At 42.6% G+C, this 17,381-nt stretch overlaps 1 protein-coding gene across 3 annotated transcripts in view; it reads left to right on the top strand.

Moving 5' to 3' along the window:
• Window positions 1-17,381, top strand: part of LOC126489486 (nuclear body protein SP140-like protein) — a 102,132-nt gene that overhangs the window by 15,705 nt on the left and 69,046 nt on the right. For all 3 annotated transcript variants that reach the window (XM_050123800.1, XM_050123799.1, XM_050123798.1), the window contains exons 7-8: window positions 9,443-9,547; window positions 10,272-10,325. In XM_050123800.1, the coding sequence (XP_049979757.1) occupies window positions 9,443-9,547; window positions 10,272-10,325 (159 nt within the window). The remainder of the gene's footprint in view (window positions 1-9,442; window positions 9,548-10,271; window positions 10,326-17,381) is intronic.

The raw sequence follows: 17,381 nt of genomic DNA, 5'->3' as shown, positions 1-17,381 counted from the left end.
TTCTTATTGGCTAGCTCTTACATATTGTTCTAACCCATTTCTAATATTCTGTGTAGCCCACGAGCTGGCTTACCAGGGAGGATCTTAACCTGCGTCTGTCTGGAGTGGGAGAATCATGGCGACTCTTCACTAAGCTTCTTTTTCCCAGCATTCTCTTCTGTCTACTCCGCCTACCTAATTTTCTGTCCTATGAGGGCCGAGGCAGTTTCTTTATTATAATTAACCAATGTCCTTCCTCCATCACAGGAGTCAATAAATTTCTGGTATGTTTCAGAACTTGACAATGACAAGGAGATCACAGGTCAAGTTTCCAGATGGTCTCGCTTGGGCTCTAGGTGGTTAGATTCTCATGATCTAAACCCAGAGTTTATGCCTTTGCCTACTCAGGGGAGCCCACAAGGGTTCAACAGAAAGGGGTTTTATTTAGCAAATAGGGTTGCTTAAAGAGAGCAGAAAAAAAACATTGCGGAGAATTAGGAAGAGTGAGAATGTAGTTTTGCATGAGATAGCAGAGTCCCAGAAGGATAGCGCTAGAAACTATTAACACAAAGGCAATGTAAAATGTGGTGCATACTGCAGAGGTGAACAAGACAGTAAATGCTAGGGAGAGAAAATCCAGAGAGCTAGTGAGAGGCACAAAGGTCTTCCCAAGCAGCGTTGAAAATGGAGCTGCTAGGAGTAATAGCTACCACCTAGTGTTAACCAAGGAACAGCTATGCTCTGTGAGTCCTGTTCTCTTCTGGTGGGCTGGGGCTGGCCAGGAGTGCACTTGGCCACTGCATCTTGTCACCTCCCAGGGCCACGGCTGGGGTGGGTCTTTTACCTCTGCTGTAGCTAGGCAAAGTACTGTTCCCTCTGAATGAACAGTTGTAGAATATATGTGCAACCATAGGACTTATCAATTGATGAACCTTCATAAGTGACTGTAGGGGACTAGTAGGTTTCTAGTGCATGAGTAGAGTGTGGCTGGTATAGATTGGTGACTGTCAGAAGCATGACAATATGACTGGTCATTTGACTATACAAATCCACTTGCTGGACTCACAATTAGAATTATTTTGGTTACTTCTTCTTTATATGGTCAATGAATAAGTCATCTCCTTAGGAGTATGGGAACCTTTAAAGATTACTTCTTTTTTTTTTTTTTAAAAAAAATACGTGAATGCATGTGTATTTAAGTGTGATTTTGTGCAAGTGAGGAGCTCCCAGAGACCTGAAGAGGGTAACATATCCAGAGCTAAGTTACAGGTGGTTGTGATACACTTGCTATTGATTATGGGAACTGTACTAATGTCTTCAGGAAAAATAGTATGACTCTTCACTGCTGAGCCATCTTTCTAGCTCTGATACAGAAACTTCCAGTTCTTAGTTTCTCCCTTAGGAAATCCATCATTTGAGGCCTTGCAAGAGAATATTGTCCATACCAAAATTATCTTTTCTGTAAGGGGACACTGAGTACAAAATTTGAAGTCTCTTCACTGAGTGAGAGTTATAGGTCAGTGGTTTGAAAGAATTGTGTCTGTGGATAGGGATAGAAAACAAACAAACAAGATAAAAAACACAAAAGAAAGCAAAAGAAGCACACACAGAAATGGTGAAGTCTGTGTTAGCCAACTACTACTGACCACAGGGCCTGCCCTGAAATGTGGTTGATATACCCAGTGGCAGTCTGCTGGAGGAAAACGATTTTTCCTCTTCCAGCAGGTATCAATTGCTAACAGCTTCTTGGTTAGAGGGAACTTGTGCCCACTTCCCGATCTCAGTCCTGGGAGGAAAGTTAGAATGCTAACTATTCTACTCAGAAGGTAGAAAACTATCCAGTGTTTCCAACTCATAATAGAGTTGTGGCCATTGCAGAATCATAATGATTGAAGGTGATTCCAGCACAAAGCCTGGCTAATAGCCACCATCACCCATCACTTTGAAGCAACTAGACAAGCTGTGGCCATGAACTACAGGCTCCTGATATCTCTCATGGTTTGAACTCATAGCCCTAGAGTCTGGCTGCTGGGGGAAGCTGTTATATCATTTCTGACTGCCAAGACTGAAATAACTACTCAGAAACTATATTAGTTTCAATACTGTTTGGCCAATAGCCTAAGCATATTTCTGACTAACTTTTATATCTTAAATTAACCCATTTCTATTAATCTGTGTATTGCCATGTGCCTGTGGCTTACCAGTGATATTCTGATGTGTCTGTCTTCTGTAGGTGGCTACATTGCTTCTCCCTTACTCTGCCTACTCTCTCAATATATCTCTTTCAGCCTGGCTTTACTCTGTTAAGCCATTGGCCAAAGTAGCTTCTTTATTAACCAATGGCAGTAAAGCATATTCACAGCATACGTTACCTCCCACATCACCTCCCCTTTTCTGTCTAAATACAAAGGAAAGTTTTAACTTTAACATACAAAGATTACATATAACAAAACAGGTATCAAACAAGAATTATAGTTATAATATTTATATCTACTTTATCACTTATCATAACTAAGGAAAACTATAAATATTTTCTATTATTCAACTCCATCAAAGACTCCAGAAGGACATAATATTACCTAAGTAAATAGGAAGTGCATTGTAAGCAATTTACAAAACTCTAGAATTGACAGAGACATCTTGCAGCCTGGACAGTCACCCAAAGTTCTTCTTTAATGTTGCCGGCATTCATCTTCAGCCTAGAGGTCCATAGTATCCTGTGGACTTTTCCATGAAGCAGGAAATTTCAAAGACAGTTTCTCCAATACTGGCAGTTTGTCAGTGACTTTCTTCTGTGTCCTGCAGAATGTCTGGCAGACTCTTTCATGAAGCAGGAACCCCGATGGACTGTCTCACCTTCTTTAGTCAGCTACAGCAGTCATTTTTCTGTGGGTCCTGCAAGTTCCGGCAAACAGTTTAGGCAAGGGCAGTTTCTTGCCCAAATGTTTAACAAACTCAACAAGGAGCCTCTTTGATACCTATCTATCTCTTGAAGTAATTGTTGCTGCCAGGAGCAGATGTGTCTCATTATCATGAAAAGTCAAAGTTTTTAAAACATTTTAAATTCCATATTCTGAAGGTCGCTGAAATATTTGAAGAATACCTATCTAACTGAAATATCTCCATGTAGCGGGAAAACCTATCTAACGTGACTACAAGCTTGACTATTATAGATGATTATCGATTGACCCATATTTTATAATTAAACATTGCATTTCTAATTGAGCTGCACAAAAACAATATCTTAATCAAGAGTATATATAAAAATATAACAAAATTGATCTTAAATTCGTATCAATAAACCAAGATCCATACCAATGCAAAGTATTGATCTCTATATCATATCCCCCTTTAAATATAAATATTCATATATTTTAATATTCAAACAGAATTAAAGGATTATGATAATGCAGGTTATTCCAGTATCAGTAGTTGATAAAAGAGTATTTTTAAACCCATGAAGGTCTTCTCAATTCTTGTCCTCCTGGAGAATGGCTCCAAAAATCCAACAAAATCTACCATAGATTCTATGGTGATATGCAAGATATTCATCAGTATGGCTATAGGATAGGGCAATTTCAGGCTCCCTCTCCTCAGCTGCTCAAGGATCTAGCTGGGGACAGCTCCATGGACACCTGGGTACACCTCTAGAGTCCAGTCTCTTGAAAACACTAAAATAGCTCCCTTAATACACTTCATTTCTCCCATATCCACCCTTCCTCCATCTTAACCATCCCATTCCCCCAAGCTCTCCCCATCCCCCTTCTCACTTTTTTCTCCCCATCTCCCCTTACCCCCACCCCCACCCCCAAGTTTCCAATTTTTGCCTGTCAATCTTGTCTCCTTCCAATATACAGGAGGATAACTATATGTTTTTCTTTGGGTTCACCTTCTTATTTAGTTTCTCTAGGATCATGAATTATAGGATCAATGTCCTTTATTTATGGCTAGAATCCACTTATGAGTGAGTACATACCATATTCATCTTTTTGGGTCTGGGTTACCTCACTCAGGATAGNCACTGAGTAATACTCTAATGCGTACATATATTCCACACTTTCTTTATGCATTCTTCCATTGAGGGGCATCTAGGTTGTTTCCAGGTTCTGGCTATTACAAATAATGCTGCTATGAACATAGTTGAACAAATACTTTTGTAGTATGATAGAGCATCTCTTGGGTATATTCCCAAGAGTGGTATTGCTGGATTCTGGGGTAGGTTGATCCCGAATTTCCTAAGAAACCGCCACACTGATTTCCAAAGTGGTTGCACAAGTTTGCATTCCCACCAGCAATGGATGAATGTTCCCCTTACTCCACATCCTCTCCAGCAAAGGCTATCATTGGTATTTTTGATTTTAGCCATTCTGACAGGTGTAAGATGGTATCTCAAAGTTGTTTGGATTTGCATTTCCTTGATTGCTAAGGAGGTTGAGTATGACCTTAAGTGTCTTTTGGCCATTTGAACTTCTTCTGTTGAAAATTCTCTGTTCAGTTCAGTGCCCCATTTTTTAATTGGGCTAATTAGCATTTTAAGGTGTAGTTTCTTGAGTTCTTTATATATTTTGGAAATCAGACCTTTGTCTGTTGCGGGGTTGGTAAAGATCTTCTTCCAGTCAGTAGGTTGCCTTTTTGTCTTAATGACAGTGTCCTTTGCTTTACAAAAGCTTCTCAGTTTTATGAGGTCCCATTTATTCAATGTTGTCCTTATTGTCCGTGCTACTGGGGTTATACATAGGAAGTGGTCTCCTGTGCCCATGTGTTGTAGAGTACTTCCCACTTTCTCTTCTATCAGGTTCAGTGTGTTCAGATTTATATTGAGGTCTTTAATCCATTTGGACTTGAGTTTTGTGCATGGTGATAGATATGGATCTATTTTCATTCTTCTACAGGTTGACATCCAGTTATGCCAGCACCATTTGTTGAAGATGCTTTCTTTCTTCCATTGTATACTTTTAGCTCCTTTGTCGAAAATCAGGTGTTCATAGGTTTGTGGGTTAAAATCCGGGTCTTCTATTTGATTCCATTGGTCAACATCTCTGTTTTTTTGCCAATACCAAGCTGTTTTCATTACTGTAGCTCTGTAACAGAGTTTGATATCACGTATGGTAATGCCTCCGGAAGTACTTTTATTGTATAGGATTGTTTTGGCAATCCTGGGTTTTTTGTTTTTCCATATAAAGCTGATTATTGTACTCTCAAGGTCTGTGAAGAATTTTGTTGGGATTTTGATGGGGATTGCATTGAATCTATAGATTGCAGAACCTTCATCTGGCGAGGGATGAAGCTAGAGACAGTGACCCACATTGGAGCACTGGACTGAGCTCCCAAGGTCCAAATGAGGAGTAGAAGGAGGGAGGGCATGAGCAAGGAAGTCAGGACTGTGAGGGGTGTGCCCACCCACTGAGATGGTGGGGCTGATCTAATGAGAGCTCACCAAGGCCAGCTGAACTGGGACTGATGGAGCATGTGACCAAATAGGACTCTCTGAACGTGGCAGATAATGAGGGCTGACTCAGAAGCCAAGGACAATGGCACTGGGTTTTGATCCTACTGCATGTACTGGCTTTGTGGGAGCCTAGTCTGTTTGGATGCTCACCTTCCTAGATCTGGATGGAGGGGGGAGGACCTTGGACTTCCCACAGGGCAGGGAACCCTGACTGCTCTTTGGACTGGAGAGGGAGAGAGAGGGGGAGGGAAATAGGAGGATGGGAGGAGATGGAAATTTTTAAGTAAAAATAAAAAAAAAAATCTACCATAGGAAGATCATGTCAGAAAGTATTGTTTCACTTTTTTAAAGGCCTAGTGAATTATAGAAATCTTGTTTGCCTTGTAATCATTGTGTATGAGTAATTTTTGGATACTATAATTTCTTTGGCTGATAAAGTGTAACTGAGAAGATAAAACAGACTTTCACAAAACTAGAATTCGTTCTTACTAGTTTCTTGTCAGCTCAGTAACAGCTACAAGGAAGTGACGTGTGTATTGGAACAGAGACGACATGCAAGTCTTATTCATTATTTAACAAATTATGCTGCATATACATGCTTAACTAGACATCCATATATTATCTCAGCACCACAGGTCAGATTTCTGGGCATGCTCAGTTTAGCTCCCTTCTCAGTCTTTCCAGGCTGAAATCACCATGTCAGCCAGGCTGAGCTTTTCTCTGGAGGCTCTGAGAGAATTCCTACAACCTATTTTATCCAGCTATTTATTTATTTACTTATTTATAAAATCCAGCTCCTTGTAGTTGTAGCACGGAGAATACAACTTTGCTGCTGGTTGTTGCCATGGATCATTCAGCTCACCAGAGCTATTCATTTTCTCTGACAGGAGTCACCCTCCATCCTGAAGGGAGCAGGAGGCTCTGGAACTTTCTGCATGCTTCCAGTCTCTGATTTTTTGTTTTGCTACCAGCTGGAAAAAAAAAAACTTCACTGCTTGTAAAGGGCTTATTTGATTAGACCAGGCCTACCCTGAGGCCTGCTCTCTTTTAAGGCCAGCTCTGCCACATGACCTAAGCTAAGTACACTATTAAGAGCTTATCACATTCACAGTCTCCACGATTATGGAAGAAGCTCTTAGAGAACTATCTTAGAATTCTACTTACCACCAGAGAGCCCAAGGCACCCTATAGAAAATAAATGTCTGGAGGAGCCACTGATTTCTCAAACAAGTGACATTACAGGGTTCACCAAATAAAAGTAGACCATGAATATGTCTCTCCCTTAGAAGAGACAGAGAGACTACCATGATCAGGCACTTTGGGGATGGGCTGAGGACCTGCACCACACCTAGGTAGGGGCTGATGGCTCAGACTGATTATACAGACACATGCACAGGTGAACCTTTCCAGACCTCTGAAAGATGTCTGTGTTTGCTTAACCTGGAGGTTCATTTTGCAGAAAAGTCTCAACCTCAAGGTTATAGGGGTTTGTCAAAGAATGCAACATTCTCCAGAGCATGGTCTGGAAGGACAACTACTAGTGAAGACATGGGAACACTGGAGACTTCCTCTCTTGTTTTATAGAGCTACTTGACAAACGTGGAGTTCCCCCATTGTGGAGTGGAATTATTAGTGAGCTCCTGCCGTGTATTAGGGGCTTGAGGCAGAGTCATTGTGAAAACACAAGAAGGAAGTGAAAGCTCTGTCATAGGAGGCTGTGGCTCTGAAAAAAGAACACTGTGATAAATGGAAAGAGGATGCTTGGTTATAAGGGTGAAGAGTGTGTTGCCATGTGTGAAGTACTAGGGTTCTTGAGAGAATAGAGACTGAAAGGGGGACATATGACTGATTCCATGACAGTAGTTGACCTGCGATTGCATACACAGTGAGAAAGACGGCTTATTTCACAGACTGACAAGGCCCCACATGTCTGTGAATGTCCCAGGATAGGGTAGGACCAAGAGTCTTTGCACAGTTTGGCCCCTGATGAGTGGATCCACATTCATTAGCTTTTGAGAATGGCTTGGCTTGGGGACGGGTTCCACCTTTGTTTCCATCTATTTGGTGTGTGTATGTGTGTCATTATCTTCCAATATTCAGAACGAATCAGGAGCAGACACAAGATAAAAGACTTTAAAAGTTAATGAGATGAAATGAAGCAAGAATAAACACCGAATGTTTGCTAAATACTGTACCTACAAATCAAGACCTCAATTTCTTTTTTTTAAATTTATTTATTTATTTTACATACCAACTAGAGGTTCCCTTCCCTCTTCTTCTCCCGTTCCCTCTCCCACCTCCTTTCTGCCCTACCCTCCTATCCACTCCTCCTCCATCTCCATTCAGAAGGAGTAAGGCTTCCTATGGTAGTCAGCAAAGCATGGCATATTATGTTAAGGCAGGATCAAGTACTTCCCCCTTGCATCAAGGCTGGGTGAGGCATCCCACCATAAAGAATAGGTTCTAAAGAGCCAGCTCATGCATCAGGGACAGGTCCTGACCCCCATAAACAGATCAAACTATACAACTGTCACCCAGAAGTCAATCCCACGCCAGCTTCCCAGCTGTCAGTCCAGTCTCTGAGCTCCCACAAGCTCATGCCAGCTGTCTTTATGGGTTTCCCCATCATGATCTTGATGCTCCCTGGAGAGCAATTTCTTTACATCAAATTGCATATGCATCTTTACCTAACCTAACTCAGAAATAGCATAACGAAACAAGTTGCTGTTGAAACCAAGTCAGTTGACAGTGGTTTACGAACATTGCACCTGAGCTGTGTAGAAGAGGTCTAGAATTTACACTTGCAGGCACTCCCAGCAAGTCTTCAGAGAATCTTGGCGGGAACACCATACTTAGAAGTGAGATCATTAGTCCCATGTCTGAAATGGAAAGCTTGCTAAGTGAAGGCCCTGGCAGGAGTGGGAAGAAAGATTGTGTTCAAAGCACATGGCTCCTAGGCCATAGCTAGTTTCACCTGAAGCTTAAAGAAGAAGGTAGCTCAGGGGTTTAGACTCTACAAAGCAGAAGTGCTTAGCATAGGCTGCTATGGAGACATCAACCCAGCGTTTGGAGGGTGACTGCTGCTGATTGGCTGGATTTCAAATATGTATCATTGCTTCTGATTGGCTAGATTTCACGTGCATCTTTAGTGATTAGGTAGTCATTGGCCAATTTGGGATGGGTTTGAAACTGGTAAAACTAGCAAAAGTTATCCTTTACTATTTTCAAAGAACAGTTTTATTTTTCATCACAGAAGATAAGAACTTTGAAAATCTCCTTACAACTACATGTAGCAAATTAAAGGTGGAAAAATGGAAAATAATGTGTGTTGTGGAAAGAGACAGCTCCAATGGATCCTGGGTGGTAGCAGGTTTTGTTTGTTTTTGAGTTTTCATTGTTTTTTATTTGTTTGTTTGTTTTTCCAGAAAATAGCTCCCTCCTTCATTCAGAATCTACCTTGCTGTGCAGTCAGAGAGCTTTTATCTGTCTCTGTCTCAAGATCCACAGACAGCAATGATTTAGTTAGGGTTACTAGCCAGAATGCTCAATCACTGGGTGAAGAAGGAAAGGGGCTAGAAGAGCTTGCTTCAAGCCTACTGGTCCATGACAGAGAAGGCAACTATGCTCTAAAATAATCACACAGATGCCGTTCTGATAAAGGGGGCAAGACAGGAGAGGAAAAAATTAAAAAAGAGGAACTGAAAGTCAGACTAAAGGAGAATGTAAAAATATTTTTGGAGGAATAAGAATTCAGTTAAGATATGAAATGGCCATGTGTCAGATGCTCTGAATGACAATGGGAGACCCCAGTTCAAGGCTAGCTTGGGCTAGAGTGAGTTTAAAGCCATCCAGGAAAATTAGTTGGCACCATGTCTAACAATGAACCCAAAGAAAACATGTGAGGGTATAGCCCAATAGTAGACTGCTTGCCTAGAATGGGTGAGGCTCTGAGTTTGGTACCCAGTGTTGCAAAATTGAACAACAAACAAACTGATATGCACAATTTTGGCACAGGAGCAGAGCAATCCACAAGTGAAAATGAGATGTGTTTCTGTGTCATGTGTTCCCCAGCATTTGTGCCAGAGGACCCGGAAGCAAGGATGAGAAGCAGGCAAACAGGTAACTAATAGACAAGGCTGCACAGGGTCGTGGGTTAGGCATGGCTCAGTGAGTGCCACAGGATCCAGCTTGTGGTCCAGTCCATCCCTGAATCCAGTTCTTTGCACTTGCCCACTTGGAGCTGGAGAGAATCAGGAACCCCTTGCAGAGCCACATTTGAGAGATAGAGTCGGTTGATCACATGTGGATGAAGTAGAAGCAATGCATTCTTAAAACTGGTACTTACCTTGTGTGCTACCTTGGTGTACTGTATTGCTCCCATTCTTCCCTGTCACCCAAGACAGCAGGTAAACGTCTGCAGCTAGATAGTAAAGTTGCTTTGTCAGGGCCTTAGGAAGGACCCAATCTAGTATGAGCCCGCTGCTGGTGAGGAGGAAAAGAGTTCAGGCCAACTCTTCTCAACCCAGTGTGCATTTCCAACCAGACTCCTCAAATGTGTCAAAGAACTAATCAGGGCTTGCCTAGAAATTTTCCCACAAAATTAGTATTTTATCTGTGCAAAAAAATATGTAAAGATTTAAAATGTCCCATTGGGGGTGTGGGGTCAAAAATGACCAGCGCCCTCCCTGGATTCCTAGTTCTCAGTTCAGCATCCTTGGGTTCTTCTAGAAGGAGGAAAGGAACGACGGTTCAAACACTGATGGAAGCAAGGCCTTTGCAGTGTCCTAAGATTTACAATTTCTCTTCATTATTTCTTACCTCATTGGCATTTATTGTTTTCTAGATACTGTGGAGACTGGGAACAACACTACCGTAAGAAAATCCAGGGGGAAGAGAAGTAAGGAAACGTATGAGTTTATGTGCTTTTGGTGTTACTGATAAGTTATTTACTTCTTGTGTGTGACAATGGGGTAGACTGTGGTGACCTCCCCTGAGTTCCTCCTTGCCCTTAGAACCTGTATTCCTAATGACAAAGACCTTCTACACAAATGATTAAGATAAGGCCTTGATTGGTCAGGGCATTGTCTGACTGTAGGGGTGGCCACTCTGATTTTATGGGTCTGAAGAATTTGGGAACTTTCTTTAGGTGGTGGTGCATGCCTTTAGTCCCAGAATTCAAGAGGCAGAGGCAGGCAGATCTCTGGGAGTTTGAGGCCAGTCTGGTCTACAGCTCAAGTTCCAGAACAACCAAGGTTACACAAAGAAGTCCTGTCTGAAAAAACAAAACAAACAAACAAAAAAATGAGAAGCCTTTCTTAGATACACAGGGAGGAAATGACTGTGGAGGAGTCGCCAGAAGGATGCAAGACTGTTGGGTCTGAGGATGCAGGAAGGGACCAAGGAACTTGGGTGACCTTGAAGACCTGGAAAAGGCAAGGGAACAGATGAAGTGTTGCGGACACCTAAACTTGAGACTTACATCAGATATAACTCTTAAATAAACTCATGATGTTTAAAGCTACTAAATGTTTGGTAATTTGTTCTCAGAGAAGTAAAGAGTCGTACATATTTTGGAATAGTGAAGAATTATGTAATAGTCTTCATGACAGTGACAGACCACATATATGAGAGGGGTCTCATAAGATGGCATTACTGTGTAGGGTTACAGTTGACTTAGTCTGTAAGTACATTGATGGTCTCACAGTGAGAAGATTCTAACAACACATTTCTCAGGATGTACCCCATTGGTAAGCAATGAATGAGTTTGCTGAAAGTTGGATATAACCCTACCATATCCCTAAATATTCAGTAGTATTGAAATTAGGCAATGAGGAGAAACTGAAGAATGTGCTTGCCATTTGTCCTTTTTTTTTTTTTTTTTTTTTTTTGACATGGTTTCACTGTATAGCTCTGGCTGGTCTAGAGCCTGCTGTATAGACAGATCATGTTGGCCTTGAACTCATAGAGATCTACTGGCCTCTGCCTCCTGAATATTAATATTAGGGAAAAGCCTCACTCAGTTGCTGGGCCCTTGAGGAGTAATTTCAAATTACTCAAATTAGAAAAGTCTTAGAATGCCCCAAGCAGTGAATTCAAAGACTCAGGAGGAAGTGGCAAGTGCTCTGGAGAAAACCTACATTCATTCAGTTTATATCCTCTTGATATTTGATCACATGGTCATTAACTAGGGCTCAATGTCCTTTGCAGTTCTTATTTACGATAAAATTTATAGTGAAAGGCCCAAATCCTAAGTGCACCCTTTGATGAATCCTGCTAATTGCATTATTTTTACAATAGAAGTCTTAAGGTAGGGGCTGGAGAGATGGCTCAGTGGTAAAGAGCATTGGCTGCTCTTCCAAAGGACCCAAATTCAGTTCCAAATACCCACATAGCAGCTCACAACTGTCTGTAACTCAAGTTCCAGAGGACCTGACACCTTTGCACCAATGCACATAAAATAAAGTGAAATAAATTATTTTAAAAATTCTTATGGAGATACAGAACTCAAACAGGAGCCTGCAAAGGTTCTCTGTGTCCTTTCCGCCCACTACCCATCAAGGCAGCCACTTTTGTTCAAAGATAACTTAATTTAGGTTGATTTGTAAGTGCTTTATAAGTAGGATTTCTCAGCGTGCTCTTTGCTGTGAAGTTTCCCTCCCTCCACAGAATGACTTTGCAATTAACTCACAGTGAGGCTTCTTTTTATTGCTAACGAGTATATACATTGTCTGAATAGCCCAAATTTTGTTTGTATGGTCTCTCTGACGTTTCCCGCTTGGGATATTATGAAGAGGCTGTTAGGAGCATCCTTGCAGAAGCCTCTCCGAGGCACCGGGCTTTCATATTTACAGGGTAGAAATCTTCTTGTCCCTCTGCCAAGATCCACAAGGACTGTGATCCGAAGCAGGCCATGTAGATGCTGCACACACAGGTCTATGTGGGGACAAAGAGCATGGTGTGCCGAAAGTCCCTGCCTTATAAGGCAACGGTGGCAAATGTGACCTTTGCCCTGTGGCATTTAACAAAGTTGATAAAGTATAATTTCTGATTGTCTCTGACATCTCTAAAGTGAAACTCTCTGTTTCTGTAAGGGGAAGATATGTGAATGCCTGGCCTTCACACAGGTCCTAAGAAAACATGTCCCTAAAAAGACACTTTTATAATAGCTGGGCACCTCTAAACAAGACATTCTGAAACTACTGGGTGCGACCGAGAACAGATCATGAGACAAACCACAAAACCCACTTTAAGAGTTTATTGAGAGAGAGAAAGACACGTGCACAGGCCTGAGGAAGTTGGTGCAGGAAGAGAGAGTTGGGCATGCATGTAGGACCGTTAAAGGCTGCCTAGCACATGCCCACAGGGGCTTACATATGCATCATGAATAAATCATGTGACCACGTTACACATAGGTCACGTAGGGCTTGAGGGCCCTGGGTGGCTATGTAAGTTGCCTGAGCTCTTGATGGCACATGCACGGCCAGGGAACCTGGAAGTGCCAGCTAGACATTTTGTCAAACTGCTGGGTGATGGAAATGATAACATTTCACCCTTTTGTTTATTATAAAAATTTGTGTGGGGGGACTAGGGGTAGCCGATGTGTGGAAATAGGGTGTTGGATCTCTTGAGAGCTACTTTCTGATGGCTGGTGGGTGCCAGAGAATTAGGGTGCTTGGCTACATCTTGGGGTAGCTTGTTACTTTTGTGTTTTCCAGGCCTTGTGTAACTGTCCATCTGGCAATTTGGACCTGACAAGATGCTGGCAAAGTAGAATATTATGTTTAGAAAAAAATTTGATCCTGGTGACTGAGGGAGGAGGGCCCCAAGATGGAGGATAGAGTGGGGTTCCCCAGGGCTCCTGAAATGGAGGAGGGAGTTTCCCAGGGGTCCCGAGACCAGAGAAGAATTAAATGATTCTTATTCTGGGTGACCAGGGAAGAGTTAAATGATACTTACCCTGGGCCAGTCTGGTCTGTTCCGGTGGGTCCAGTTTGGCTCTCTGGAGCTTATGACATGTTGAAATTTATAAAAAGATAAATTTTAGACACATTAAAAACTCATGGTTATGATAGTATCGTGTTGGAATAGAAAATTATTGATAGTTGTATAGTGAGAGAGAGAGGAGGGAAAGGAAGAAAGGGGAATTATTAGACCTTTTAATATTTTGCCTGAAGCAAATCTTAAGGCACTTGTTTCTTTTACCATCATGGTAATACCTTAATGTCCAGGAAACACTGCTGTAGTCAGTGATAAACCTATTATGTCAAAAAATATTTTGTGAGTCTCCCTTGGAATTTGGGGTGCAAATGTCCCCAGACTGTTATTGTTTCTTACCATTTGGGCATCTGACAGTCTTTGCACTTCCAACTATTTAATGATAGTCCCTGTAACAACAGCTGAATAGTTAACTGCAAATTTAAGTATGACATTGGAGATACAGAGAAACTGGTAAAGCAGACAGGAGAAAGAAGAATAAAGGGGTAATCAGAAAGGAGAACACATAGGGTTCCTGGTACAGGAGAGTTAAGTACGGTGGGGAGACTTTATTCTTCTGGAACTGGAGACAAAGCAATTGGTCTTGGCATCCTCCGGAACTTAAGGGAACAGGGCCCTGTTTGAGTTACCATATAGGAGGAGAGGGTGTCTTGAGCTAGAAGAATAAAAGGTTTGAGGTGAGACTGGTGAATCCATTGAAGGAGGAGGTCCTTGAGCTTGGCAGCTGTGGAAGTCACGAGAATTACTTTAAAGAGGCCCTGCCATTTAGGAGAAAGGCATGAGAGGCTTTGATCTAGGTGAGAGAAAAGGAGCTGGTCCCCAATTTTAATTGGAGGCGGGCAGGGCTTGGTGCATGGTTGAAGTTTTGAGTAGTCAGTAAAATCCCATAAGGGGGAACAATAGGGTAAGCAGGTAATCAGGGATGGTGTGAGGGTTTAGGTGAGAGGTCAGAGTCAAAACCAGCCACCCATACATGAGTTCAAAGGATGAGATGGAAAGGGGTCTTTTGGGGAGGGCCCAGAGCCCGGAGAGAGCCAGAGGCAAAAGCTTTACCCAGTCAAGGTGACATTCCTGTGACATCTTAACAAGAGTATTTTTAAAGAAACTGTTAGTTCATTCTACCTTCCTTGAGGTATGGGATGGGATATGAAAATGTCAGGGAATGTTAAGAGCCTTAGACAAAGTTTGAGGGATCTGGGCCATTGTCTGACTGAAGAGAGGTTAGAATTCCAAACCAGGGGATAATTTCCCAGGGAAGGACATCAGAAATTGTCTGGGTCCACTTGTTAGTGGTGGGAAACACTTCAATCCATCCAGACATTGTATCTACCAAAACCAAAAGATATTTAACCCCTCTGACTGTGACCATATGAATAAAATCAAGCTGCCAGTCAGTTCCTGGAAGGGAGCTGCTGGCCTGGTCGGTGGGAAAAGGGAAGCTATGGGATTTGGACTTGGGATCTGACTTTTGACAGATTTTACAAGATGCAGTGATATTTTCTAAGAACTCTTAAGTTCTCAGGGGTGGTTTGGAGGTGAGCCTTGACAAGGTGAGACAGAGCCTGACTGATGTAGGTAGGACAGAATTTGTTGAGTGTCAGGGGGTGTCTATGAGAATGTGGGTTGTACTGTATGAACCCCCAGAAGTGATTGAAGTAAGTTTGGGCCCCGGAGTGCTGATACCCTGGCTGCTTGGTCAGCTTGGTTATTTCCCTTAGAAATAATGGAGCTGTTGGTCTGATGAGACAGACAGTGAATAATTCCTATAGCTTTGGAGAGATGGGAGGCCTTTAACATGTCCATAATGTGGCCTGAGTTAGTTATGGATCCTCCTTTCATTGTAAGAAGCCCAATGCTCCTTCCAGATAGCTGTGTGGGACAAGAGAATATGAGAGGCATATTTTGAGTCTGTAACCTTTAATGATTGTCCCTATGCCAACTGGAAGGCACTGGTGAGGGTTATTAATTCAGTCTGCTGGTTAGTGGTATGGGCAGGGAGTGCCTGTGCCTCCACCACCCCAGTATATGATACTGTAGAGCATAGCCTACTCTACAGGTCCTCTTGTATAAAAAGGAGCTGCCATCTGTGTACCAGGTATAAGTGGTCTGGGCCAATGTGCCTTCCTGTATATGTGAGGGGTGGGGCAGTAGTTCCTCTAAGGTTTCTATGCAGGAGTGAGATGGGGAATATTAGGTTGAGGTAGGAGATTTGAGATATTAAGGGGTGGGAAGCATTGGAAAGCAAGTGTGTCATCTTCCACTAGTACCACCTGGAGGGAAAGAACTCGGGAAGGAGGTAAAGTTTGTAAGTCTTTGTAAGTTAAGGAATGGGACAGGTTATGGTGGGAGAAGACAGTGATGGGTGACCCAAAGGTTAGTTTTTTTTTTTTTTTGACTCACAAATAAGGAGATCAGTTGCTACTAAAGCACATATGCAGGGTGTCCAGTCCCCAGTGGTAAGGTCCAGCTTCTTTGACAGATATGCTACAGGTGCAAAGGAAGGTCCCGACTGATGCCCTAGGAACCCCATAGGCATATCCCTCCTTTTCTGTTACATAGAGGGAGAAAGAACGAGTTAGGTCTGAGAGATGGAGAGTTGGAGCCTGGATAAGGGCCTGTTGAAACTTCTGGAAGGGCTTAGTAATGGGATGGGGGAGGAGCTCATGCATAGAACCAAGAGCAACCTTGTATAAGGGGTGGGCAAGGAGAGAAAACGAGGGATCCAGGAATACAAGAAGCCAGCTGTTCCTAGGAACAATAAAATCTCCTCTTTTGTAGAAGGTACTGCAAGAGACTGGATTAATTTTTTCCTGTCTAAGGTAATAGCTTCTTGGGTTGGGGTAATAATAGTTAATGCCAAGTAAATGACCTGAGAGGTAGACAGTTGGACCTTGGAAGGTGAGATTCTATAGCCCCTTTTGGACAGGAAATTTAAAAGAGCAGAGGTATCAGTTTTGCTGATCTCTAGGGATGGACTGCAAAGTAAATTATCATCTACATACAGTATGAGTTTAGACTTAGGGAGGGACAGTGAGAGTAGATCAGAAGCTAAAGCCTGACAGGTATGGGCTGTCTTGGAATCCCTGGGGAAGGACAGTCCAGGTAAGCTGTGTGGAGAGGTGAGTGTTAGGGTCAGTCCAGATGAAGGCAAAGATATCTTGAGATTGAGAGCTGAGAGGAATAGAGAAAAAGACATCCTTGAGATCCAGAACTGAGAAGTGGGAGGTTCCTGGAGGAATAGTGGAAAGAAGTGTGTAAGGATTAGGTACTACAGGATAAAGTGGGACCACTGCAGACTTAATGAGCTGGAGGTCTTGAACCAGGCTATAGGCTCTGTTAGGCTTTTTAATTGCATGAATAGGAGTGTTAAAAGGACATGAGGTGGGGTGAAGTAGCTTATTTCTTAGAAGGTCAAAGATGATAGGTTTAAGTCTCCTAAGACTCTGGAGTAGGAGTGGGTACCGAGCTTGGGTAAAGTACCTGGTAGGATCCTGTAATTGGGTGACAATAGGGGAATGGTGTCTAGTAACAGAGGGGTTTTGGTTGTCTTAGGCTTGGGGATCCACCAGAGAGGAAAAGACACACTGAAGCTGGGAGGCTGGGAGGCTAGGAGGAGGCAGAGAGGAGCTGTTGGAGGGCCTGGGGTGAGGTGACCGGAAGGAGCAAACAAAATAGAAGCTCCCACTTCAGCTGAAAAATCTCCTCCCATAAGAGGTACAGGGCAGGTTGGCATGACTAAAAATGAATGAGTGAGAGGAATACCCCTGAAAATACAATTGTGTGGTGGGGTCTGATGAGGTAGGTAATGCTGCTCCCCTACCTCAACAATAGGGAAACTAGAAGGAGATGTAGGTCCCCCAAACTCTCTCTGTACCAAGTATATGGCAATGGTGTCCAAGAGAAGGGAGATACTATGATATTTACCCATGGCTCCCTATTACAGATGACAGTTGTGGTC

Source organism: Alexandromys fortis, unplaced genomic scaffold, assembly GCF_014885135.2.
Source record: "Alexandromys fortis isolate MF-2015 unplaced genomic scaffold, M_Fortis_MF-2015_v1.1 scaffold_220, whole genome shotgun sequence".
Classification (NCBI taxonomy): Eukaryota; Metazoa; Chordata; class Mammalia; order Rodentia; family Cricetidae; genus Alexandromys; species Alexandromys fortis.
The sequence above is the reverse complement of the archived record's forward strand: the minus strand, read 5'-3'. Positions and strand labels throughout refer to the sequence as shown.